General features: G+C 44.9%; 1 protein-coding gene and 2 long non-coding RNA genes across 14 annotated transcripts in view; 2 read left to right on the top strand and 1 right to left on the bottom strand.

Moving 5' to 3' along the window:
- Window positions 1-8,523, top strand: part of LOC143378352 (uncharacterized) — a 63,562-nt gene extending 55,039 nt beyond the window's left edge. Inside the window, exon 3 of the long non-coding RNA XR_013088248.1 lies at window positions 8,189-8,523. This is a non-coding gene — a long non-coding RNA (uncharacterized LOC143378352). The remainder of the gene's footprint in view (window positions 1-8,188) is intronic.
- Sls (sallimus) overlaps window positions 1-25,782 on the bottom strand; it is a 210,430-nt gene that overhangs the window by 54,768 nt on the left and 129,880 nt on the right. For 10 of the 12 annotated variants that reach the window (XM_076829834.1, XM_076829808.1, XM_076829799.1 and 7 more), the window contains 9 exons: window positions 25,461-25,632; window positions 25,026-25,212; window positions 22,332-22,671; window positions 20,821-21,550; window positions 20,172-20,510; window positions 18,774-18,930; window positions 18,527-18,693; window positions 18,235-18,364; window positions 207-8,144 (listed from right to left, as the gene is read on the bottom strand). In XM_076829834.1, coding sequence (XP_076685949.1) covers window positions 207-8,144; window positions 18,235-18,364; window positions 18,527-18,693; window positions 18,774-18,930; window positions 20,172-20,510; window positions 20,821-21,550; window positions 22,332-22,671; window positions 25,026-25,212; window positions 25,461-25,632 — 10,160 coding nt within the window. Of the gene's footprint in view, window positions 1-206; window positions 8,145-12,305; window positions 13,304-18,234; window positions 18,365-18,526; window positions 18,694-18,773; window positions 18,931-20,171; window positions 20,511-20,820; window positions 21,551-22,331; window positions 22,672-25,025; window positions 25,213-25,460; window positions 25,633-25,782 lie in introns of those variants that run through there. The other 2 variants (XM_076829824.1, XM_076829762.1) reach the window with 2 other exon arrangements.
- LOC143378353 (uncharacterized) lies at window positions 8,717-12,034 on the top strand. Its single transcript, XR_013088249.1, has 2 exons — window positions 8,717-11,323; window positions 11,834-12,034. It is a non-coding gene; the product is annotated as an uncharacterized LOC143378353 (long non-coding RNA).

Raw genomic sequence — 25,782 nt, forward strand, 5'->3', positions numbered from 1 at the left:
GGGTTGTATGGAAATCGAACATCCTGTACGACTACCAAAGAAAACACATCAGCGATAAAATAAAATTCAAGCACGTTCTTCTTCAACGATATCATCCTAGAAGCTGCAAGAACGTCAAACAACACCCAAGCATTCCTTTAATCAACAAACTATCGTAAAAAGCACAAGTACAACCAAACAGACATCACGACGGATAGATTCAATACCGAATATCACGAGATTGACAGTGGACGTCGCTACTCCAGCTGGATTCGACGCCCTGCAAGAATACATTCCAACGTCCTCCTCCTTGACTTTCGTGATCTCCAGCGTGGCTGTTGTTTCGTAGATCGTCATGATGTACTTCTCGCTTGCGTGAAGTTCCTGTTCGTTTCTGTACCACGCGATTTCTGGGAACGGATTGCCAAATACGGTGCAGGTGAACTTTGCAGTGTCTTCAGGCTGCGCTATCACAGGCTGAAGTTTCTGTATGAACCTTGGAGCGATCTTTTTATCTTTGTCCACGATTGAAATGTCTACTTGAGTGCGTTGTCTACGTTTCCTCTTATGCTCTTCAACTTGTACCTCTTCTTCTTCGATCTCCTTTTCGACCTCGACCGCATCTTGCGCTACCTCTTGCTTAGCTTCGATTTTAATAGCCCTTTTGGTTATTTGGATGTCTTGAGTGGAAACCACAGTCTCATCGACGACGTCTTCTTTCTCGAGTGGAACTGGGACAGGCACTTCTTCTGGTTTCTTCTTGGGCCTCCGCCTTATTTCGAGAACAGCTTCTTCTCTTTTTACTACCTCTTCGAGCTCCTCTGGCTTCTCTTCTAACTTGATTGGCTTCAGTTCAGGCACTTCTTCTTTTCGAGGTTTCTCTTCGGGTTTGCCCTTCTTGACAGGTTTAAGGATTATCTCCTCCACCTTTTCTATAGTCTCTTCGTGTCTTTCAACTGGTTTCAGTTGGACTACTTCCTTTTCTTCCTCTGGCTTCTTCGGTTTTCGTGGTTTTCTCCATGATATCTCGGATGTTTCTATTACTTCTTCGACTACTTTGTCTTCCTTTTGAACCGCTTCTGGTTGAACTTCCTCGACCACCTTCGGGATAACCTCCTTTGGTCTTCGCCATGGAAGCGCTGGCTTCTCTTCTATGACTTCTTTAGTCTCCACTTGGACCACTTCCTGAGCCTCCACCTTTTGTTCGACGACAGTGACTGCTTCTTCGTGTATTTCAGAGACTACTTTTTCTTGGTCGATCGGCACCACGGTGACCTCTTCGCGGAAATCGACAACTTTCTTTGTTTTCTTGCCACGATGCCATGGTAGCATGGATGTTTCAGCTGTTTCTTCCTCTGGTTTTTCTTCGACTTTTTCTGGTACAACTTGCGGAACCGGTTTCAGAGTTACTTCTTCTGGTTTAGCTACTTCTGGCTTCTCTGGTTTCTTAACAGGTTTCAATTTTACCTCTGAAGGTTTTTCTTCTTCGGGTTTCTTCCTTTCTATTGGTTTTAGGGTAACTTCTTCTTTCTGTTCTTCTTCCTTAGGAAGACGCTTGACGGGTTTCAAAGTTACTTCCTCAGGTTTCTTTTCTTCGGGTTTTTCCAAACGTTTGAAAGGTTTCAATTTAACTTCTGGCTTTTCTTCTTCTGGTTTCTCCTTTCTGATTGGTTTCAAAGTGACTTCTTCCTTTTCCTCCTCTTCCTTAGGAAGACGCTTGACAGGCTTCAAAGTTACTTCCTCAGGTTTCTCTTCTTCGGGTTTCTCCAATCGTTTGACAGGTTTTCGTTTAACTTCTGGTTTTTCTTCTTCTGGTTTCTCCTTTTTGATTGGTTTCAAAGTGACTTCTTCCTTTTCCTCTTCTTCCTTAGGAAGACGCTTGACAGGCTTCAAAGTTACTTCCTCAGGTTTCTCTTCTTCGGGTTTTTCCAAACGTTTGAAAGGTTTCAATTTAACTTCTGGCTTTTCTTCTTCTGGCTTCTCCTTTTTGATTGGTTTCAAAGTGACTTCTTCCTTTTCCTCTTCTTCCTTAGGAAGACGCTTGACAGGCTTCAAAGTTACTTCCTCAGGTTTCTCTTCTACGGGTTTTTCCAATCGTTTGAAAGGCTTCAATTTAACTTCTGGCTTTTCTTCTTCCGGTTTCTCTTTCTTGATTGGTTTCAAAGTGATTTCTTCCTTTTCCTCTTCTTCCTTAGGAAGACGCTTGGCAGGTTTCAAAGTTACTGCCTCTGGTTTCTCTTCCTCTGGTTTTTCCAAACGTTTGAAAGGCTTCAACTTAACTGCAGGCTTTTCTTCTTCTGGTTTCTCTTTCTTGATTGGTTTCAAAGTGACTTCTTCCTTTTCCTCTTCTTCCTTAGGAAGACGTTTAGCAGGCTTCAGAGTTACTTCTTCAGGCTTTTCTTCCTCTGGTTTCTCCAATCGTTTGACAGGTTTTAGTTTAACTTCTGGTTTTTCTTCTTCCGGTTTTTCCTTCTGGATTGGTTTCAAAGTGATTTCTTCCTTTTCCTCTTCTTCCTTCGGAAGTCGTTTCACAGGTTTAAGCGTTACTTCCTCTGGTTTCTCTTCCTCTGGTTTTTCCAAACGTTTGAAAGGCTTCAATTTAACTTCTGGTTTTTCTTCTTCCGGTTTTTCCTTCTTGGTTGGTTTCAAAGTGATTTCTTCCTTTTCCTCTTCTTCCTTCGGAAGTCGTTTCACAGGTTTAAGTGTTACTTCCTCTGGTTTCTCTTCCTCTGGTTTTTCCAAACGTTTGAAAGGCTTCAATTTAACTTCTGGCTTTTCTTCTTCTGGTTTCTCTTTCTTGATTGGTTTCAGAGTGATTTCTTCCTTTTCCTCTTCTTCCTTCGGAAGTCGTTTCACAGGTTTAAGCGTTACTTCCTCTGGTTTCTCTTCCTCTGGTTTTTCCAAACGTTTGAAAGGCTTCAATTTAACTTCTGGCTTTTCTTCTTCTGGTTTCTCTTTCTTGATTGGTTTCAGAGTGATTTCTTCCTTTTCCTCTTCTTCCTTCGGAAGTCGTTTCACAGGTTTAAGCGTTACTTCCTCTGGTTTCTCTTCCTCTGGTTTTTCCAAACGATTGAAAGGCTTCAATTTAACTTCTGGCTTTTCTTCTTCTGGTTTCTCTTTCTTGATTGGTTTCAGAGTGATTTCTTCCTTTTCCTCTTCTTCCTTAGGAAGTCGTTTTACAGGCTTCAAAGCCACTTCCTCTGGTTTCTCTTCCTCTGGTTTTTCCAAGCGTTTGAAAGGCTTCAATTTAACTTCTGGTTTTTCTTCTTCCGGTTTTTCCTGCTTGGTTGGTTTCAAAGTGATTTCTTCCTTTTCCTCTTCTTCCTTCGGAAGTCGTTTCACAGGTTTAAGGGTTACTTCCTCTGGTTTCTCTTCCTCTGGTTTTTCCAAACGTTTGAAAGGCTTCAATTTAACTTCTGGCTTTTCTTCTTCTGGTTTCTCCTTCTTGATTGGTTTCAAAGTGATTTCTTCCTTTTCCTCTTCTTCCTTCGGAAGTCGTTTCACAGGTTTAAGCGTTACTTCCTCTGGTTTCTCTTCCTCTGGTTTTTCCAAACGTTTGAAAGGCTTCAATTTAACTTCTGGTTTCTCTTCTTCGGGCTTTTCCTTTTTAATTGGTTTTAAAGTAACTTCTTCCTTTTCTTCTTCTTCCTTAGGAAGTCGTTTTACAGGCTTCAAAGTCACTTCCTCTGGTTTCTCTTCCTCTGGTTTTTCCAAACGCTTGAAAGGCTTCAATTTAATTTCTGGCTTTTCTTCTTCAGACTTTTCTTTCCTAATTGGTTTCAAAGTAACCCCCTCCTTCATCTCTTCTTCCTTAGGAAGTCGTTTCGCAGGCTTCAAAGTCACTTCTTCTGGTTTTTCTTCTTCTGGCTTCTCTAATCGTTTCACAGGTTTCAGTTTAATTTCTGGTTTTTCTTCTTCTGGCTTTTCCTTTTTAATTGGTTTCAAAATAATCTCTTCCTTCTTTTCTTCTTCCTTAGGAAGTCGCTTCACAGGCTTCAAAGTCACTTCTTCAGGTTTTTCTTCCTCCGGTTTCTCCAACCGTTTAACAGGTTTCCATTTAACTTCTACCTTTTCTTCCTCCGGTTTCTTCTTTTCCACCGGCTTCAGAGTTATCTCCTCTTTAACCTTGTGTATCTCGGGAACCGGTTCCTCGGGTTTCGGTACTTCCTTCGGTTTAACTTCTTCCTGTGGCACTATTTTCTTCGCTGGCTTCTTATCTCGACGCCAAGCCAATTCACTCTTTTCTTCCTTAACCTCACCGTTCTCAATCGTTTCAGGTTTTTCCAGTTTCACCGGTTTAAGCGTCACTTCTTCAGGTGCTTCCTGCTCTTTGGTCAATTTCTGAACAGGTTTCAAAGCCACTTCTTCTTTCTCAGTCTTCTCTTCCGGTTTCTTTTCTCGTCTCGTTGGCTTCAGCACAAGAGCAGAGAAGTCTTCAACCTCTGCCTCTTTCGGTACTTCCTTCACGACTTTCTCTTTCCTTGGCTTGCGCCAGCTTACTTCTTCCTTGTGCTCCTCTTCATCCTTCTTCTCTTCAGTCGTATCTTCTGCAACCTGTTGTTCGACTGGCTTTTTCTTGCCGCGACGCCATGGCAATTCGGCCACCTCTGAAGGCATCTCTTCTTCAGGTTTTAACGGTGTTACGTCTTTCTCTTTAGGTTTCTTCACCTCAGGCTTCGGTTTTTCTACTGGCTTCAGCTTGATTTCTTCCTTCGTCTCTTCTTCCTTCGGAAGACGTTTAACTGGTTTCAACTTGATTTCTTCCTGCGTCTCTTCTTCCTTCGGAAGGCGTTTAATTGGTTTCAACGTGACTTCTTCTACTTCCTCCTTTTCTTCAGGTCTCTTGCCACGTTTAACCGGTTTCAGAGACAGCGATTTGAAGTCTTCAATCGTTTCTTCTTCCTTCTTTATCGTCTTATCCTCCACAATCTTTCTATCTTCGGATACCTTTTGGACCATCTTTTCTTCCTCTTTTTCAACAGGTTTCTCTGCTTCCGGCATTATTGGTTTCTTCGGTTTCGGTTTCCATCGCCAAGTAGCCTCTGAAACTTCCGCAGGCTGTTCTTCTTCTTCAGGTTTCTCTGCCTCCGGTATTATTGGCTTCTTCGGTTTCGGTTCCCTTCGCCAAGTAGCCTCTGATACTTCCGCAGGTTGTTCTTCTTCTTCAGGTTTCTGTGGAACTATTTTCTCTTTTTCCTCTGGTTTGTCCCGTTTGAATGGCTTCAGCTTCTCTTCCTCTGGAGCCTCTGGCTTGGGCTTCTGGAAAGGCTTCAATTGAGGCTTCTCGCGCTCTTCTTCCGCAGGTTTCGGTTTTTGGAATGGTTTCAACTTCACTTCCTCACTGGGCTTCTCTTCAGGCTTGCGTTTAGGAATGGGCTTCAGTTGTACCTCCTCTTTCTCTTCTTCTTCACGTGGAATGCGTTTTACAGGCTTCAGAGTCACTTCTTCAGGTTTCTCCTTCTCTTCAGGGACACGGTCCCTTTTCACTGGCCTCAGAGACACTGATTTAATGTCTTCTACCTGTTCCTCCTTCTTCTCAGGTATCTTCCGTGGAACTTTCTTGTCTCGAAGCCATGGAACCTGCGTTTTCTCTTCCTCCTCTGGCTTCTCTTCAGGTTGCACTTGTTGTGGAACTGGCTGTGGCTTTTCTTCTTTTGCTTTCTTGCCTCGTACCCATGGAACAGGTACCTCTTCCTTCATCTGCTTCTCAGTTGTCTTTTCAGTCTTTTCAACATCAAGACGAGCCGTGTCCTCTTCTTCGTGGTAGGGCACTTTCTCAGCTGGTTTCTTCTTCCCTCGTGCCCAAGGAACAGGCACCTCTTCCTTCGTCTGCTTCTCAGTCGTCTTTTCAGTCTTTTCAACATCGAGACGAGCCGTGTCCTCTTCTTCGTGGTAGGGTACTTTCTCAGCTGGTTTCTTCTTCCCTCGTGCCCAAGGAACAGGCACCTCCTTTTGCACCTGTTTCTCTTCTACATCCCTCGAAACATCAAGAATCGATTTATCTTCTTCTTCATGGTAGGGTGCTTGTTCCTTGGGTTTCCTTTCCCTTCTCCAAGTTGCAACCTTCTCCACCTTCTGCTCATCAATCCTTTCATCTTTATCGATCTTCAGAAGCTTCGTGTCTTCCTCCTCAACAAACTTCGTCTTATCAGTGATCTTCTGCAAGTCCACTTTCTCCAGAGTCTCCTTCTTCACTTCCTTCTTCTCTGTCCTCGTCGGTTTCAACGTCACCTCTTCCACGACTTCCTTCTGCACCTCCTTCTGCTCCACCTTTGATTTCTTTAGTGTTATCCTCTCTTCTGTCCAGGGTTTAGGCTCTGGCTTCTTCTGAACCACTTCCTCTTTCTTCCTAACCTTCCTGTCTACTTTCAGCGTTTCATCCGAGGTCACTTGAAGAACAGACGTATCTTCTTCTTCAACGTATACGTCTTTTCCTGTCTCTACTTTGGTCACTTTCTTAGGACGTGGCTTCAGATCCACTTGCTCGAGGCTAGGCTTCTCCACGTCTCCCTTTTCTGGCCTGGAAGGCTTCAATTCAACAGTTTCAAGCTTATCCTTAGGTGTCTCTTTCTTCTCTAATTTCGCCCTCTTCAGAGTGATCTTCTCTTCTGTCCAGGGTTTAGTCTGCTCCACCTTCTCAACCGAAATCGACTCCTTCCTAGTCTTCTTCACCTGAGTGTCAGTGGAGACATCGAGCAACGTCGTGTCTTCCTGTTCCACGTAATCAGTCTTCCTTGTGATTTCTTCTATCGTCTTCTCTGTGGTCTCCTTCGTCACAGACTTCAGGTCCACCTTCTCCAAACTAGGCTTCCTCACAGGAGTTTTGGTGATCTTCGATGGTTTCAGTTCAACAGTCTCTAATGTATCCTTTTCAACCTCCTTTCTCACAGGCTTCGATTTCTTCAAAGTGATCTTCTCCTCTGTCCAGGGTTTAGCCTGCTCCACCTTCTCAACCGAAATCGACTCCTTCCTAGTCTTCTTCACCTGAGTGTCAGTGGAGACATCTAGCAACGTTGTGTCTTCCTGTTCCACGTAATCAGTCTTCCGAGTGATTTCTTCTATCGTCTTCTCTGTGGTCTCCTTCGTCACTGACTTCAGGTCCACCTTCTCCAAACTAGGCTTCCTCACAGGAGACTTGGTGATCTTCGATGGTTTCAATTCAACAGTCTCTAATGTATCCTTTTCAACCTCTTTCCTCACAGGCTTCGACTTCTTCAGAGTGATCTTCTCCTCTGTCCATGGTTTAGCCTGATCAGGCTTCTCCTCAACCTTCTCTTTCTTCACTGTCCTCACTTCTTCCCTGCGAGACACGTCCAACAGCGAAGTGTCCTCTTCTTCAACGTACTCAGACTTCTCAGTAATAGTTTCTTGAGTGACCTTCTCAGTAACCGTGGTAGGGACTGGTTTCAGATCAACCTTCTCCAGACTCGATCTTCTGATATCCTTCTTCACGATCCTAGAAGGTTTCAGTTCCACAGGCTCCACAGTCTCTTTGGGAATCTCTTTCCTATCTACCTTAGCCTTCTTCAACGTGACCTTCTCTTCAGTCCACGGTTTAGGCTCATCCCTCTTCTGCACAGTTTCATCCACCTGTTTAGACGTTCTCAATAACCTGGTATCCTCTTCTTCGATGTAAATCTCGCCAGTAGTCTCATCGCGTCTAGTCACCTTCTCTTCAGTAACAGTTTTCCTGGTGACATCTTTAGTCACAGGTTTCAAGTCGACTGGTTCCAGGCTAGGCCTCCTGATCTCTTTTTTCTCAATCTTCGCTGGTTTCAACTCCACTCCTTCTAATGTCTCCTTCGGTAGCTCTCGAGGCACGTGAGGAGTTTTCTTCAGTACTATCTCTTCTTGCGTCCAAGGTTTCACCTGTCCTTCGACAGCCTGCAATTTGTCCAGGGAAGTGTCTCTGGACTTTGGTTTCCCTTTCCTCCATGGCGTCGCGTCGCCAGGTCGAGGTCGACGATGCACTCGTCCTTTTCTCCATGGCAAAGATTCGTCTCCAGGTTTCAGCGGTATTTCTAGTGGCAATCCGTTCTCGTCCAACGGTAACGTTTCCAGGACAATATCCTTGCCCCCTGTTCCCGAACCTACAGAAGGCTTCTCGCCGGTTTTCGCTCCTGGTCCTGCTTCAACAGGGACCTCGTAATAACCCCCTTTCCTCTCTGCAATGGCACATGGGTCAGAGTAATTTTGTATCTCGTTTCAGGTCAGTGAACGGCGGGTCGTCACACGGAAAGGAAGCTCCAAATCATGCTAATAGGTGTGAGCTGCGGCTGCCACGTGTAATTAATGATCATGACGACGCGATTAGTGGGGCATGCTTGGCGGTACCTTTAGTTGATGTTAGCAATGGGGCAGAATTCTGGTTACATAATTTCGAGCCGGTAAAAGTACTGATTCTTAATTGTACTACTGTAAAATGGCATTTGGTTTTAGGTAGTTATGAGATATATTGGGTCGGTGCAAAAGTTCGTTCCCTCACAGTTAGGTGATGTTAGAATTACGGAAATATCTTTATTTACTAGGTACTTGTAGTTTTACCAAAAACGTGGCAGAAGGTCGCAGATAATTAAAGCAATATGTGATATATTTTTAGTTTCAGTAAACTTTTGCACCGACCTAATGTTTGGAGGAATTCAATAGGTCATTGGAAATAAGTCTAAAGAAAATTCTGTGACTTCTTGGCGAATGTAATACCTGAAATATGCTTGCTTAATTAAATTAATTGTATCAGTTACTGTAACTCGAGGATTTAATTTTCATATCTGTAACATTCTCAGATAATTTGAAGCTCAGGTTGAATTTCATGTAAGTTAATGTTACGTAGTCATTAAAACGTAATAGTCACGAGCAATTTGCTGAATATTCGTCATCATTTGTTTCCAGATTTAGTTTCTAGGTCTTCCATAGAGTTTGGCGAATAGCGTACGCAAGCATTCGAAGATAATGGATAGATTTGAAAATAACAGCCGTGTACTGTGGACAGACACGTTCAACACGTGATATATCATAAGTTGTTACGGGCACAACAATATCTGGGTGCCCAATAAATTTTCCTTTCTCATTTCAGTGCGTGTAAATGCACTTGAAAATTTATGTTTCGCAATTTTGGGCAGAAGGTTCGTGGACCGGGGCCAAATCAACCTTGCAACAGAGAAATCAAGGCAAATCGCCAATGAATCGGCCTTCGGAAGCCAACTCACTCGGATTGTTTAATATTTTCACGGGGAATGATAACTTTAACCAAACATGATTTATTTTTTAAAATACATCAGAGAGAATTCTCGATTTTTATTTCTAAAATTAAATTCAGTTTCCCTCCGTTTAAAAAGAAAGTGTCTCGCAATTACATTGTTAAAATTTAAAAAAAAAATTAGATAATATCGCGAACCTAGTTTATTAACAATGTGAATTAATTTTCTTCAAATTCTTGAAGAGTCGACGATCGACGAAATTCCCCTTTTATAAACGACGAAACAGAGTTATCCGACTCTCGAGCGCCGAAAGGCATCTGCGCGCATTTATTTCTTCTTTCCCTTTCAATTCGCAGCGGGAGGTTTCGGGCGTAATATCAACGAAAGCGCGGAACACACTCGTCTTAACCTCGCGTGACTTTATTTTTAAACACGACGAGAAACAGACGATTCGTCATCGACGAATGGGTGGAATCTAAACGAAATTTTTCACCGTTGTGCTCTTCCAAGTGTATTTTTAAAATCGCCGGCATTAATCGCCGCCCACCTCCATAGGAGAACAATTAAACCAATAAGAGGGACGTTCAAATAAATAACGCTTCGCGGGCCGGAGTGACTCAAGTGTCTATTTTCAAACCAAAAACAAGAAGGTTGCCTCTAGAGATTTCGAAATTTTAAGCGAAACTCCTTTTCAAATATTCTATTACTGTCGAATGAAAATTGCTGTCCTTCGAATTCTTCCTGATTACAAAATTCAAATTCCTTCGCCTACAATTTCCTCTCGTCAGCAACCTCGGATTCGTGCAACTCCTACTGCCCGTGATTTATAACTCTCGAGCTGCCGAGTAGCAAATCCAAACTCCCATACTTCGAATTCAATTAATCAATCTCCACAATTCCATTAATACTCATTTCAACTATCTACTTCAAACTCCTGCGAAGCTAAAAATTCAGCCATCACTATTTCAACCCAACTGGGTCATGTCTTGACAAAGAACGCGTCCAGTGTATTTAAAAGTCTGCATTTAAAAATAATCGCAAGCAAATTATCCCGCGTTGTCCACAGTAAACGGGGCAGACGCCCTAATACATTATTCACTGTTTTCATAATTACTAAACGTAACTATCGCAGCGAATCAACTCGCCTCGCCGAATGCGAAGGAATCTTCCAACAACGAGAATGTCCCCTTTACTAAACTCGAAATCTCCCCACCCAAATCCCTTGATCTCACAATCAATCTTAAATCCCTGCGCATAAATTCTGTCCTCATCCTCCAAAATCCATATTTCCAGAAACAAAAGCCCCGAAGACCGCGAGACTCTTGGAGTCCCCCCGCGAGTTGCAACGCGGAAGCGCGCCTAGCATTCCGTGGCCGCTAATGACCACGGGCGGGTCATTATTCTAGACAACGAGGTGGCGGAGGTGGCCGAGCCTCCGTGTGGTTTCCCACTGAAAATGCAAAAACCCGAACTCGTGTCGGCTTGGTAAGAGAGGGGGTAGCGGCGATGCATGCACCAGGGTACTGAACGTCTCCGGACGCTCAAGAACCGTGGTGGGGAAACGTCGTGTCCGACGCCAGTACGCACACCTCTACCCCCAAGCTTAGTCTAGCCTTAATAGTCATCACTGGAAGCCAGAGACGAGCAGCAAAGTCGACACCGGTCCCTACGCAAACGTGTTTCTCGTGTTTTCCCAACGGATTCCTCATCCACCGTCGCGGCTCCCAGTGCCGTTCTACTCTGCGACGTTGTGCCGCGAAGTTTCTGGTGCTGCGAAACGTGCTTAGAGGAGTGGTGAACGCGACGGTTGACAGTTGGCTGCCTTCGATCGGGCCGCATCCACTTAATCGAAACCCGTTTGGTGCCCGGTTCGATCGAAGTGCAGCCGCGTTTGAACTGGACACGTCCGACTTCTGACTGATATCGAGTGTCGCGAAGGTGGTGCGTCGATATGTTCGAGAGCTACCCCGTGAGCTGTGGTTCGGACGTTTACGGAGGAAATCGTACGACCCTGCGGGATCTAGTGCTCCCTCCATCGGGTGACAGTCGCGGGCTACCGATTTCCCGAAATTCGGTGGTCAAGAGCTCGTTACTTGTCAGTTTCGTTGGACCATTGGTGCTGTGTTTTAATCGTGCTCGCTATATAAGTTAGTTTATAGACAGTGTAGATTTAATTGTCGGATGACCAGCTCCCTGCTAACATTCTGTTAGTCACTAGGCATCGCCCTGATAAAGGATCGAAGTGGCTCCGTCCAAATCTGACTCGTACTTTCGCTTCAAGGGTACGAGCTTAAACAGAAGCACACTTCGTTCAGTTACTAAGGGCCATGGCCATCCTCCCGCATTAAACGGCGAAGATACTTAAGACTTAAGAGCGCATTTTCTCCGGGGACGTTTTCCTTCGCGGAGTTCAATCCGCGTCTCGTCGCGTCGATTAGGCTAGTGTTTAGTTGTAACCGGTGTTGTTTGTAAAAACGTTACTGAAATATAATATTGTTTAAATACAATCTATAACGTGTCACACCCGGCGACTGTTCCGTAGAATTTTAATTCTGGCGAATGTTACTACTTAGTTCCCTTTTATTCGGATAACCAGGCGCAACGCTGTTACGCAATGCCGATGAATAAGATCGCTTCTTTTCTTCTTTTTTTTTTAGAGGGCTGATTCACCTGATCGACCAAGACGAAGACGTTGTTTATTTGTGTTCGCTTGGTTGGTTGGGTGCAATCGCGAGAAACGGAGCGACACACACGGTGCCACGCTACTGCCGGGTGACACATAAAATTTATTCGATGAATCACGGACGATTGGAGTGGTCATGTACAGAAATAAAAATAAAATCGCCAGTCAACGTTTAGCCGAGACGTGGTTGTCCCTGACCTTCTTCTTCTTCCCCTTGTGCACGCTAATTTGCCCGATTCCCTCGTTCTCTCTCTCTCTCTCTCTCAGCCTCTTATCTCCTCCGTGTTCTTCCTTCCCTCTGCCGCCAGTGATTTCAATTTTCCCGCTCTACTCTCCCGAACCGATTAATTAGAAAGGCCAGGCCTTTCACCGCCATTCTCAAAGGACTCTGAGCTTACAATAACCTCGTTGTTACACACGAAATAAATTACAATTCGATACACATATACATCTTAAAACACAGCCGTCTATTTAAAGGAAATTCTACAGAATCGTATAACAATGGTGAAAGTAACTGTACATAATTATGCAGGTTAATTCCTTCGTCCCCGCTCCTCCCATTAGGAACGGTCGCGGCAATTATTCCGACCGCCTCGGAGCTCGTTGGAAGCGTCTCTTGTTCCCGTGGTTTCGTCGGTTCCCCCCGAAATCTCTGTTGGGTAGCGGAGTCGAGCTGCGGTTTTACCAGAAATAATCCCTCTTCCCGCCTTCCAGAGTGCGCTGACACGCGCTCCACCGTGTATTATTTCTGGCGCGGCTGAATCACTGGCAGCTGGGGACGGCCGAAATAGTCGGCTTCGTCGGGCCGGCCTCCCTGCTGAGACCGCGTCGACGGCACGCCGCTGGTGGCCGAGGATCGTCGGACGAAGGTGAGCCGCGGAAAAGAAGGTCTCCGCGGATGAATCACCGCCCTTCTTTTTCGCCCCCTCGCGGCGGGCGCGTTGGCAGTTGTCTTCCGAGCTTCAGGTGGTCGCCTCTTCAAGGCCGTCCGCGCGCTCCGATAGAACGAACGCTGGTCCGCCGTTATCTCCACCCGTCGGGGATGCTTTCGACATCCGCCCAGCCCCGCCCGCCCCACCCCCTGCGCCCGTCTCATCGTTCTGGCATCTCGAATTCGTCGATCGAGCCCGAGCCACTAATTAATTGCCCGGTCGCGGGCGTTTAATAGGTCCGACCTCGCCTGCCAGGATCGTACGGTCGGAATAAATCCGCGGGCCATCGAGCGAGTGATATATTTTCTTGGTCCTTACCCAGGCGAACGGGGCGCGTCTTATTTATGGCCGGACGGTTACGTGCCAGGTGTTTTTCGCGCGTTCTTTCCCCTGCACGCGCCTGCTGGTTCTCGCGGATCGGGGAGCTGGCGGCTCGTCGGCTGGGGTCCAATTAATGCCGACCGTCGTCGGCGGAGGAAAGCAGTGTGCCTTGAAGAGATGTGGCGACTAACCTGAGAGCCGCTTCAGTGAAATAAGCGGGAGTACAGAAATCCGCGAGGTTTAGAAGGTACATATAGCAAGCGGGCTCTTCGTCGCCTACTACGAAGGCTGCGCTTCTTTGGACACATTCCTACAAGTACCAATGTCCAGGAAATATGTCGAATGAGTCCTTCGGATCTCGACTTAAAGGAAGACACGAAAAGCACAAAGCTGTAGATTCTCTTCTCCACTGATCCCAGTTCGCTACATCTCTGCCAGGCACTGTACGCGTTGGCCTGTGAAAGCGCGTTTGAACGCAACCACCCGACGGAGCTGAACCCCGCCGGCGATTAATCAGGCTGATGGTCGGGATTACCGCGGTCTAATTTTGCGCCGGGTGGCTGGTTCGCGACGCTAGAACGCGGGCCGCGGGTCAACGCTGATGCTTCTTCTCGCGCTGGAGAACGCGGCGAACAGAAGAACGCCGCCGTTCCGTAGGGGGAGCATCCAGGTGCTCCTTGGTACGTTGAAATGCGCGGCGAAACGCGAGAACCCTTTGTGCTGGTCACGCCGCAGTGATTGGAGCGTACGATGCTACGTTTTTATTCTACTTCTTTATGGCAGAACGGCAGTGTGGACTTGGAGTGGCGTGGTCTGGGTTAGGTAAACTTTTGCTCTAGATCTGGAGGACTTTTAGAGATTAGTGTGAAATGCGCTCCAGGTTCGGAGTAATGGGACTGAGTTGCAGGCTCGAAGCAACTACTCCGGTTTACATTTAAAATTATTCTAGAGCGAAATTGTGGAGGATGGGAAGATACAGCGGCTCCATCTCTAGGGTAGAGAACGGTAAAGTAAACTCTAGCTCTACTTTTTGAAAGAAGAAGGCTCGGCAGAAGAGAATTCTACATTCGGAGTAGCCCATTGTGAAGTAAACTTCTATTTTTGATAGTCGCCTGTATTTATCTGTAGCTCCAGGAACTAGGGATTCTGGTGTAAGAGAATGATGATCTACCATTAAAGTGGTTTACTCTGAAGCAACCTTCCAATCCACCTTGCAGAAGGGGATCTATCTTTAGCGTAGAATATTCCAGCATAAACTCTCATGCTACATTTTAGAAACAGGAAGTCCAAGTGTAACCTATCGTTACCAATATCCTCAAACTAAACAAACCCGAATTAAACCTCTCACCAACTTAGATGCCTCGTTTCCAAACTAATGTCCCTGCAGCAGAACCCAGCTCCATTTCACAAAAATTCGAAAAACCTATAAATAGGCAACAGCCATCTACCTCTAAAGCGAACTACACTCAAATATTTATCTGAAGTTCTTCTAGTTGTTACAAACCCAGAAGCAAACTGTAAAAGTGTTACCTCCCCTCTGCAGCAGGCATCCCTAACATCTGCTGCCCAGAATACAAACACTGATCCACCACTAAACTGCCCCTGCAGCCTAGTGTAAATACTCCATTACCGAATGATTCGCCTACCAAAAACTACTTGTTCCCCGCCTATTCAGTGCCTATCGCCGAGACCAAATCCTTCCGATGGATCCGTTCAAAGCCACCCGCCAAGCGTTTCATCGCGATCGAGCGGTGTTTCTGGCGATAAGTGTCCCCGTGGTGGCGGGTGTACACGAGTCCCCCGTATTTATGCCCGCCGTATTTACGCGGTCGCGAGACGTGAAAGTGGCGGGTAGGAGGGCACGAGTGGCCGAACAAGAGACCCCACGTGAATTTACCGAGGGAGTTCGGAACGGTGCGACCAAATATAGCTGGGTAATGTAATACACGTCACGTGGTCAGAAATAGCCTAAGAAGAGGGCCTAGCTGGGCGTGCACACGGCACTGCGTCCGTCCCTCGTTTTGAAACGGCACCGAGTGTACCAGAAGCGATGGAAGAAAATACGGTTTACCTCTTCACGCTCGTTAAACCAGTTACTGAGAGAAAGGTGATACTTGGAACAGAAACGAGCATCGTAAAAGACGAGTATACGCGCCCGCGTCCATATACATATGCGCAGGCACCGCCAGAAGATTCCTACGGCTGGTGAAGAGAACGATTCCGAAGAAGAAAATCATTTCCCAGAGCGGGCTGCAGACGATTCGAAGAAGACCCTCCCTTTCCCTTCGAAATCACTACTTTTAACGCCGCAGAGACTTGCAGCTTTATTCATGAAAGATCGCGGTGTTTGCGGACAGTTTGGATGGGAAAATGGGGGACGGTGTGAAATGGCAGGTTTTTATGATTGCTCCTTGGAATTCGCGCGAAGGGGCTTGGAAACGGCTGGATCGGTGTGCAAAGTCGAAAATAGGCTCGCCTAGGAGTGAACTTTCGTGGAAAACGCGCCCGGTCGACAGTTTTCCCGCGGTTCTGTTATTTTAGCCGCGATAAATCTGCCAAGTGTTGCGGCGAGGATCGCTGGTGCCCCGTGTCCCGACGTCTCATTGTTTGATCGATCGTTACGCTGATTAAGAAGCCCGACCGACCGAGTTCGCCTATTTCTGTACCCTCGTTACCAGACGACCCCCCGCGTTTCATATTATTTTCGGGGTGGCGAGTTCGCCCGTCGCGGATTGCTTTACGAGCCGCGAGCACGCGTGAGTCACGGCCCTCCCGCTCACCGATTCCGTGTTCAGTTTCGTAAGCAAACCGCGCGCGGATTTATGGCACCGCGATCGCAGCCAGCGAAGCTCGCTCTAGGCTCGCGTTCTGCACACGTCTGTCGTTGAATCAACGATGATTCCTCACGGAAAATAGTTTCCGGGGAGCTACACATCTCTCATGGCAAGAGAAACTCTTCATGATCTCTTAGTGGAATATCTCTCCTGCGTTTTCTACTCGATAATAACAGATTCTCTTTTATTTCCTTCTCCACGTGCTCCCTTCGCGATTGTTCTGCGCGTCTGGTTAACCCCTCGGTAATGGGAAACTTGAGTGACTGCTCAGCAGTGGGAAGTCGACAAGAGGGTGTAGATAGCATGTACGCGACCGAACTTACAATTAGAAAATAATAAAGTACAGGTATCGTTCCAGTGGAAGTCGATTGAATTTCAGAAAAGTTGTGCTCTGTGCCTTCCAGTTTCTTCTGTTGCGCATTGTTCTGCATTAGGTCGGTGCATATGAAACTGCCCTTCCGCTCGGGGAAGTTAGAATGAAAATGTCTCTTGCTCTTTCACTATTCCGTCTGTTCTATCGTTTTGAATTTCTGCGACATTTCTCGAGTCGTAGCTGTTATTACATCTCCGCCAGGAACAAAGGAACTTTCATATACATCAACTCAATATTATACGGAATCATTTCGCAATTATCAGCTGTTATAGAGACTGTAATTTCTTCGATTTCGAGATGCTATAACTCGCAACATACGATCGGAATGAGTTCTACCCTGTACGATGTATCGTGTAACAAACGAGGCTTGTGCGTACTTAAAACATTCGTTTTTATTTGCCTTTCCATTGTACAATAATAAATAATTGATTAGTAGAATGTTAAAAGGAGAATCTTCCGTGTATACGTGTGTAACCATATATCTCTCAACAACGCGGCTAATTGTTAACTATTCCTTGTGTATGTATGCGGCGTAAGGGTAGTGTATACACTTATATATATATTATATGTTTTTTATATTATATGTATATATATATGTATATATATATATATATATATATATTTCTTTTATAATCAACATCGAACACTAAATCGAACGAGCAAACGAGCTAATATGTAGATCTTCGTCCAGCTACATAGTTTGACGTCTCGCCGTCCCTCTCGCGATTCTCGAGATTCTGATGAGAAACGATCCTGATACCGATCGTTCCCCCTTCTCCATCAAATTTATGTACAACGCGGAACCGGAAGAATCACAGATCTCCGCCCTCGCGAGCGAAGCTCGTCGACCCCGTTCCACTCGAAGCACCACTTCGGATAGACACCGATTTCCTTATCCAATCGAAATCGACGCCGAAAGACTCGCGTAGACGCGCCTCGCTCATCGATGCACCCCTTCGAATGGATATTATGCTTTACCGCGCTACGCTCGTCTTACCTGTCGAATTTCAATTAACGGCTTCGACTCCATCGACTTCCCGGTTCTATCACCGCGGAAACGATTTCGCGCGTTTATTTTATTTTATTTTTTTTTTTTGAAGTTTCAGCACCACCTTCGCGACGTGTCTCGCTGCTTTTTGTTCCCTACAATTTCTTTCAATTATCGCCTAGCTTTCCGTTCCCTCTTATTCGTTGGTTTTTTATACCTGAGAGGTCAATTCTGCGTCTCGTTTCACTCGCTCGTCTACTTTCAACACACGACGAGTTAGTACAAACTCCCCGGGGCTCGCTCGAGACTTTGATTAAAGGGGGAGGGTGTGAGGGTCATGGGGACACAGGGGTAGAAAATTGGTAGCGGTTCGCTTAATGGGTTAGGGGTGTTTCTTTTCTTTTCTTTTCTTTTTTTTTTAGAGAAAACAACAAAAAAAGCGACGAAAAAAAAGTCGAAAATACGCACGGGCGCCCTCGGTGGATCGCGTTTGATGGAGGAACGCGATTTGCCGAGGCAATTTGTTATAAATAACAAGAGAATGATTGGTACATTATATTTTCGGTACTTTCGGAAAGCTTTCCTACTGTAGCATCGATATAACAGGGATTTACAATTAAAATAAATAGAATAATATACATGCTTATCAATTAAAGTGACTTGCGACGACAGAAAATGTACTTCTGCCTGTTTCAAATAACATAAATATTAATTTCTTTGTTCCTACGTTATTTATGAATGAAATCGAAATGGCAGAAGTTTCGACTGAAAAGGGCCACATTATGTTCCGTTTCTGTGCTATGCATTTTATCTATGAAATTGCCTCGATCGCTCACGCGCTCCTCCATCACTCCTAGAGGCTTAACCCGTCGATTCAATCGCGTTCCGTGTTAGCAATTGAATTTGTATCTTTTATTCAGTTCTTACTTTTGACGATGAGTTTGGCGGAGGTTTCTACGGTGCCAGCCGACGTGGTAGCTCGACAGGTGAAGGTGCCTGTGTCCTCTTCGTAGGTCGTGGCAATGAGGAGCACAGCGTTGTTGCCTTCGTGGATCATCTGGAATTCAGATATAGCCATTTCGGTTCCATTCAATCCCGCAATATTTCCATTCTCTGCTCGTCGAAGGCACCGTTAGGAATTGCAAAGTAGACGACTGATTTCCGATTGACATTATCACTTTTCGGTTAGATCTTTCGGTTGTATCCCACTGTAACTCACCTGGAAGTCAGGCGACTGAGGGATCAGGGCACCTTCGCGATACCATTGGATCGTTGGCTTCGGTTTCGCTGGAGAAGCCGTGGTTTTGAATTGTGCCGGTTGCCCTTCCACGACTATTTGATCCTTCAGTGGTGTCAGTTTCGGTAGAGCGTCAGCCGCATCGGGAGCTAGTCGGAAATATTCGAAATTTAACGTTTAGATAGTAGAAAAGGAATTCTGACGACGGTTCATTTCCATTAATCCGTACCAAGAACTCTGAGATTTGCTGATGTGGTGACTTCGCCAGCTGGATTCTTGGCGATGCACTTGTAGACACCCTCGTCTTCGGGGAAGGCTTCGGAGATCCTCAGAGTGCAGAGGTCACCTTCCTTCTGCATTTGGAAGTACTTGGATGGCTTGATTACCTGCGAGAATATGAATTCATAATTATAGGAAGTTGATTCCATGTGACATTATTATATTCGACATCTAATTCAGTGGTCTCCTCTGTGCTCTACTGAATTTCTTAATATCATTAAAAAAAAGACCACTTTCCCGATTTATTTTATTTTCGTTATTTTTTAGCATCAATTTGGAACTGCGACATGTGTTTAATATACATATTCTAGTGGGGCATTGAAAACTGTATAAAGCACAGTTAAAGTTGAAATTATTTAACTGACAAGGGAAGATCCCGAACCCGAGAATTCAAAAAATTCTGAAACTTTGTGAATATGTGGAGGATTTCCTCCTGATTACAATGCAATTTTTGTTTGCTGCCCAAATTCACTCGAAGAGGGTGATATTAACCCTTGAAAATTCGGCTATTTTCCGATTTTCCAATTTTTCCGAAGAAAGATTCAAGATAAAAGTTACTTCTTTCAATTAAATCTATCATTTAGTGAAAAAAATATTTTACAGTTCACGAGTTGTACCACAAAATCGGAAAATAACCGGATTTTCAGCGGTTAATTACACCCCCTTGGAGTTAATTTAGACAGTAAACAAAAGTTGCGTTGTAATCAGGAGGAAATTCTCTACATATTCACAAAGTTTCAGAATTTTCCGAATTTCCGGATTCGGGATATTCCCTTGTAAGAAACAAAGGTTGTGCATGGCATTGAACGGCACATTTTTGGGATTGACAAAGGAGTTACCACTCTTGGTAACCCTTTAGGCCGTTCTAAAACCAAAAAGTGCCCCCACAAAATATTAGATATTTTATTACTTTTCAAAAGCGGTAACTTTTTTTGTCGGCTTTGAAAGTGTGTTGTCTTGTTTATAAGTTAAATAAGTTCAACTGTAACTGGATTTTATACAGCATTTTTAATTCTCTATCAGGATATGTATATTGGGTCACATGCTGTAATTTTTAGTTGGTGTTCAAAAGTAATAGAGGTAGAGTGGATTGAAAAATTGTTAAATTTTTGTCAGCTACTGCAGGTACAAAAATAAATTTATTCGTGACCAAATATAACGAAAAAATAGAAACACTACTAAATCGATTTATCTCCACACCCTTGCTCCTTAACTCTAGTAACACTTTCGAAACTAACTGAAATTTTGAAAAATTAAGTACAATCCTTTTAGACCATCTTCGCCCACGGGACCTCCAATTAAAAGAAGACTACAATCTCGAGGAATCCTGTTAGAGTGTCGCCCGTACCTTGTCCCCTTTCTTCCATTGCACCGTCGGCACCGGTTTCCCAGTGATCCTGCAGGCAAAAGCAACGGCGGTTCCCTCTTTGATCGTCTGATCCTTCAAAGGCTCCAGGACAGTGGGCGCCTTCTCGACGCCAGGCGTGGTCGGTTTCGCCGTCTTCGCAGGCGACTGAGGCCCTCGAACAGTGCATTCACCGTCGCAACGAGCCTCTCCAGCACTGTTTATCGCCACGCACTCGTACTTCCCGGAATCCTCGGGCACCGTCTCCAGGATCAGCAAGGTAAACGTGTTGTCCTCCTCCAGTGTCTTGTAGCGGATGTCCGCAGTCACTTTCTTGCCGTTCTGAAAGGAAGCGTAAACAAAGGGGACGATTAATGTACCGAAGTTGAGAACCGTCGCAAAAGTCAGTACTAAATTATTATGCTTTGGTCATTGGAGAGGGTTTATTTCAGCTTCAGGAATTAGGTAGAAGGAAATGGTTGCAAGGTACGGTAAGGAAGTGAAGGAAGTGGGAGGGAAACTGGTAAGAAGGAAAATACGAAAGAAACATTGGTAATCAAAGCCTTTGATTCAAAAGCACTGGGGTCTTAAGGGGGATAGTAGAGAGTTATAAAAATAAATAGACAGAAAAATGAAGCAGAAAATAAATTACCTTCAGCCAGTAAACATCCAAAGGCTTAGTCCCAGTCACTTTAGCGTCGAATCTGGCCAGCTGGCCAGTAGGCACCGAGGTGTTCTGAATGGTGGAGAGGAAGCTAGGTGGTATCACTCCTCCCCTTCCGGGTTGTCTTCTACGCTCCTCGACAACCAGGTTAGCGCTGCACTTCGCCTTTCCAGCTCTGTTTTCAGCGACCACGGAGAAAACGCCGGAATCCTCCATGAACACTTGCCGGACGATCAGCACGGATTTGGTGCTGAAGGTGTAGATCTGAAGGTCCGGCGAGTTTTGAATGGGGAAATCTTCGCGGTACCACTTGATGTTTGGTAGTGGATCACCGTCGAACTCCACTTCGAATCGCGCTTGTTCCTGCTCGAACGCCCTGCAGGGTTGGATCTTCTTCGTGAAGACCGGCGGTTTGGCTGGCTTCATCGGACCCTGAACAACGCGCTCCTGGGTCTTGGCTTTGTGCTCCATCTCGGTGGTCTCCGTGGCAGTTATCTTCCTGGTGATCTCCAGGTCACCCTTCACCTCCTTCTGGGTCTGCTTCTGCTTGGCCACGTGAACCTCGCGGCCATGAACCGTGGACTCGGATGGTTCTGGTGGATACTTCCCAGTGGCTTTCGCGCGTTCCACGTCGATGTCCACTTCCGTCATGTGCGGCTTCCTTATGAACTTCGTAGTCTGTTGCACTGTCTCCTGTGTCTTCTCTTCATTCTCGTCCCTGGAAACGTGACTACTTGATTAATGCAGTCCTAACAGAAGCTTTGCAAGTGAAACTGAGGTATTTAGGGCTGTAGGACTTTAGGATATAGATCGTGAGTTCCCTTAAACTTTCGTTACCCGGACTGTTGCAGAAAGTACAACAGCTGTGAATTATTATTTTTTTTCTGCCTGAGAGCGACCAATCGGTTTTGCACCCTTTTCTATTCCTCCAGCTATGCCTCCTGTTCTTTATTAAAAATCCTCTCTTTTACTCCAGTTTTTCAGTCGGGATGTACAGGCGTTGAAGAGAGAAAGTCGTTATTTCGTAAAAAGCGCAACGCGCGTGTAAAAGTTTATTGGCTAAATACATGCCAAAGTGGAACTATTGTGTGAAAGGTGTCGCCAGAGCAATGGAAGTGAATAAAACAATACTGAATTCATAATAGTAGTCCTTTGCAATATGTTCTGTCTTTTTTCTTTTTTAGTACAGAATTATTTTTAAAGGAAGTCGTATTCTTAACTTAAAAAATTCAGAATACCTATCAAATGAAACAAAGAACAGATAAAAATGTCAAAAGAACACGATAAAAGTGTGATGTTGTACGAAGCACAACGCGGGGGTAACTATGTTATAAAATAGGGCGCGGGTAACGAAAGGGTAAATTCAAAATACATCAAAATTTAAGCTCATAAACTTTCCTTATCGACGAAACCTTGATCACTAGTGTAACTTCAACTGAGGATTTTGTATTTCGAGAGTAGCAGAGCTGCAGAATGAAGGTAGGTAGTGGAATACTCACAAGGTCTCCTCGTACTTCTGCGCCATTCCCTTGGCCATGGAGTTGGCGACCACCTTTTCGCCAGGAATAGCGAACTGTCGGCTAGTTTCTCTGAGCCTGCTCTCCTTCAGGACCTGCTCTTCTTCTAGGGTCATCAGCTTGTTGTAGTATTCCTCGTTCTTCTTGCTCTTGACGGACTTCTGCCACTCGGTGTCTGGCTCCTTGAACACCTTCTGCCCGAGGTGCTCGGTGGCAATCTCGATCCCTTGGGACACGTTGTGGTGTCTCTCGTCGAAAACTCTCTCGAGCTCTGTGTTCTGTCGCTCCGTTTGGTATTGGGTCAGCCCGTAATCATACCACGCTAGGGAAAATGCACGTTAGATCGTTCCGTACTCGCGTTCCCGTACAACCGACAACGCATGCCAGACGAACGTGAACCCAGTGGGCCCGGAAACCGTTCAATCTCCATCGAAAGCACAACCTTCCTCAATGCTAATGAATGACAATTATAATTCTCGATAAATCTGTTCCAAATACATTATTCCTCTTCTATACAAGCCACTTTTGTTTGCTATTAACATTACAGTGAAGTCAGATACGATTCTAAGCAAATTGGATGGACCGAGGTACGGGAGATTCTTCATCCAAAAATACGTCGAAATTGTAGAATATACTTTTTCCATACGACGCTTCGTTTGGCAGAAAATTGACTTTGAAATGAGTTGCGCGCGCACCCTGGGAATCCCAGTAGCGACGCTGCCACTCGACGATCTTCAAACTCGTTTTTCTCGAAAATGAAGACCCGGGGGAGAAAAATTCATTCCACACTTTCGATGCGTCATTGATCAAGGAATCATTTTACCTTTGATTGAACCACGAATTACACTTGCAGTCTGCATTATAGAATCCTTCCTACGGATAGTCTACCTAAAGCGTCTATCATACTAGTCTCCAAATAATAATAGTAATTGAGCTTCGTCAGAGAGCATTAGCATCGAGAGGACGCTATGTTTTCGTAAGGAGAGAGATTTATATAGAACCACGGGGTAATACGACACAGTACTTCATTGGCGATGCAACACATATCGACGTCTCCTCAGCGAGAGGAGCAGGATGCCCGGAAACCCAGACTACCGGAGACAGAGGTGGACATCCGTGAAAAATCCAATTAGAACACATTGTTAACACAATTTCGTGGAATCTCTCATTTCTTTTTGGAATCATTGCATTGGAAACATCTCTTTTCTTGGACTACATGAATTTTCGTGAGCATAGTCACTCTAATCATTCGGGAGGGTCTAATCTCTAACATATCAAGGGTTCATGTTCGTGCATAGAGATCCAATGTTCCTTGTAATTTAAGAAACTTATGTTCTTTTTTGTTAAAGCATGTATGTATATGTTTTTTATTTTCTTTAAGCCACTGGATCTCTGTTACACGACACGAAGGGAACCAGGGTAACAAGGAACATATAATACAGTTTCTAACATAGCAAATTCACCACGCGACGAGGATTAGGGATAATTAACGTCGATACTAGCACGACATAGACAGCACTCTGAGAAATACGGACTCTGCTCGGCTAATGGCGCCAAACGAAGTGACTCTAACTCGATCATCCCCCACAAAGAATTGATCACCGTCACTGAATTGACGCGATCGATGGCAATCCGAAGAAACAATATATTAAATAAAGTCCAGATGAGATATGACTGTGAAAAAACTGTAACATGAATTTTCCTTAAAAAATAAAATATTGAGACCAGTATCGATGAGCAATAAACCCGTTTTCTCCAGTGCAATGGAAACTGAAGGCACGGAGGAAAATATTTCGTCAAGAATCCATAATAAACAATTCTATAAAAAAAAGCCTTGTCACTGTCTCGGCGAATGCGTTAAATTTACGTGATTCGCGTTACTCAAATACTTTCCTCCGCGCAGATCTAGTCACATTCGGTGAACAAGACGGAAAAAAAAAATGAAAAACAATGATGAAGAAAATAATCTGAGAACGAGTGTGCTTTCTCGATGGTTTTAATCCATACCTGATGGCCGGTTTGCGAAACGGAGTAGCCGATACCTTTCACATTAGACGACATTGCTCGAATATGCCCGTGGTATTCCCGAACCCCGAAGAGGAAGAAGAAGAAGAAGAAGCCTCTCGAAGTGCTCGAGGATGAGGTGTATCTTTCGAATCCTTTCGTAATATTCATTTACAGGGAGCAGGGGAGGGCGGGACGGTGATGGATAAGGGTTGTTGGTGTTCGAATATAATGGGTCTCGAGTGTTTTCTGTACTCGAATAGAATGTATGTGTCGTATCGATATTCTCATGTACTGTGTTCCGGTTGTTACTTATCTTTCAGTCGCGATCGTTCTTTCACGCTGTCGATCGCTGTTGAAATCGAACAACCGCGTCTTCTATTTGTGGTATCATTGTGCCGTTGTTCGATATTGGCGGATTATAGAATTATGTTCACTGTGTGTGCCCTGCATTCTTTGCGACAGAGGGAAGAAATGTGATTCCGCATTCGAAACTCGATTATCATTAACAATGTTGATATTGGCTTCTATTGATACTCGCGTTTAAAGAATCGAAGAGTCGAAGGTGATGGAGTAGTAACAACTGGCACGAATGTACCATCGCGTTTATGGAACGCAAAGAATGCAAGGGCACGTTCATGTAAGGGAGTCCCCGTTTCAGGTCATACTTACGTCTTGGCGAGTTCTTCAGCACGCCGCGGTAATCGTCGCTCCTTGGTTTCACTGTTAACGATGTCTCGGTGCGAGATTCACCGACGGAACTCCTTGCGATCACTTCGACTTTTCCGTGGTCGTACTGCCTTGTCTTGGGGATGTCCAGATGGTACATGCCGTCGTAAGTCAGCTTGTAGCGGGATCCCTAAATACACGAAAGGTATTTTTATTTTTCAATTCTTACAGAGGTATCTTCCTCTTTAGAACATTATGAAACGTAGAAGGTGAAAGAGAAATTGAATGGTTAGATTGGAATTTAGATCCAGATTTTGGGTTTCCAGACGGCTCTGATCGATGGAGCTACGTAGATTATCATCGGATTATTTGTTCTGATATCCGTAGTCTGTTTTCCGAGGATACCTCTGGTTATGATAAGCAGAAGTTGCAACTTACATTGACTACAGTGTGTCCATTAAGGATCCACATGACACGTGGTCGTGGATGACCCGTGACACGGCAGCAGAATCTGGACGAGTCGCCCTCTTCGACGGTTACTGGTTCTGGCTTGCTCACGAAGGTCGGTGGTGCCCGCACCTTCTCCTCTTCACCCTCTTCCTCAGGTACTCTACAACAAGCGTACATTCGTTAAGACTGAGCAAGTGCTTACACCCTCAGTTGTAGAAAATACTGTAAGTGCCATGCTCTGATTTGCCAATGTGAACAGTAGACTACACGTCGTGTCTGAATTCGTCAAAATAATACTAAAATAATATTA

The sequence above is a fragment of the Andrena cerasifolii genome, chromosome 1 (assembly GCF_050908995.1).
Source record: "Andrena cerasifolii isolate SP2316 chromosome 1, iyAndCera1_principal, whole genome shotgun sequence".
NCBI lineage: Eukaryota > Metazoa > Arthropoda > Insecta > Hymenoptera > Andrenidae > Andrena > Andrena cerasifolii.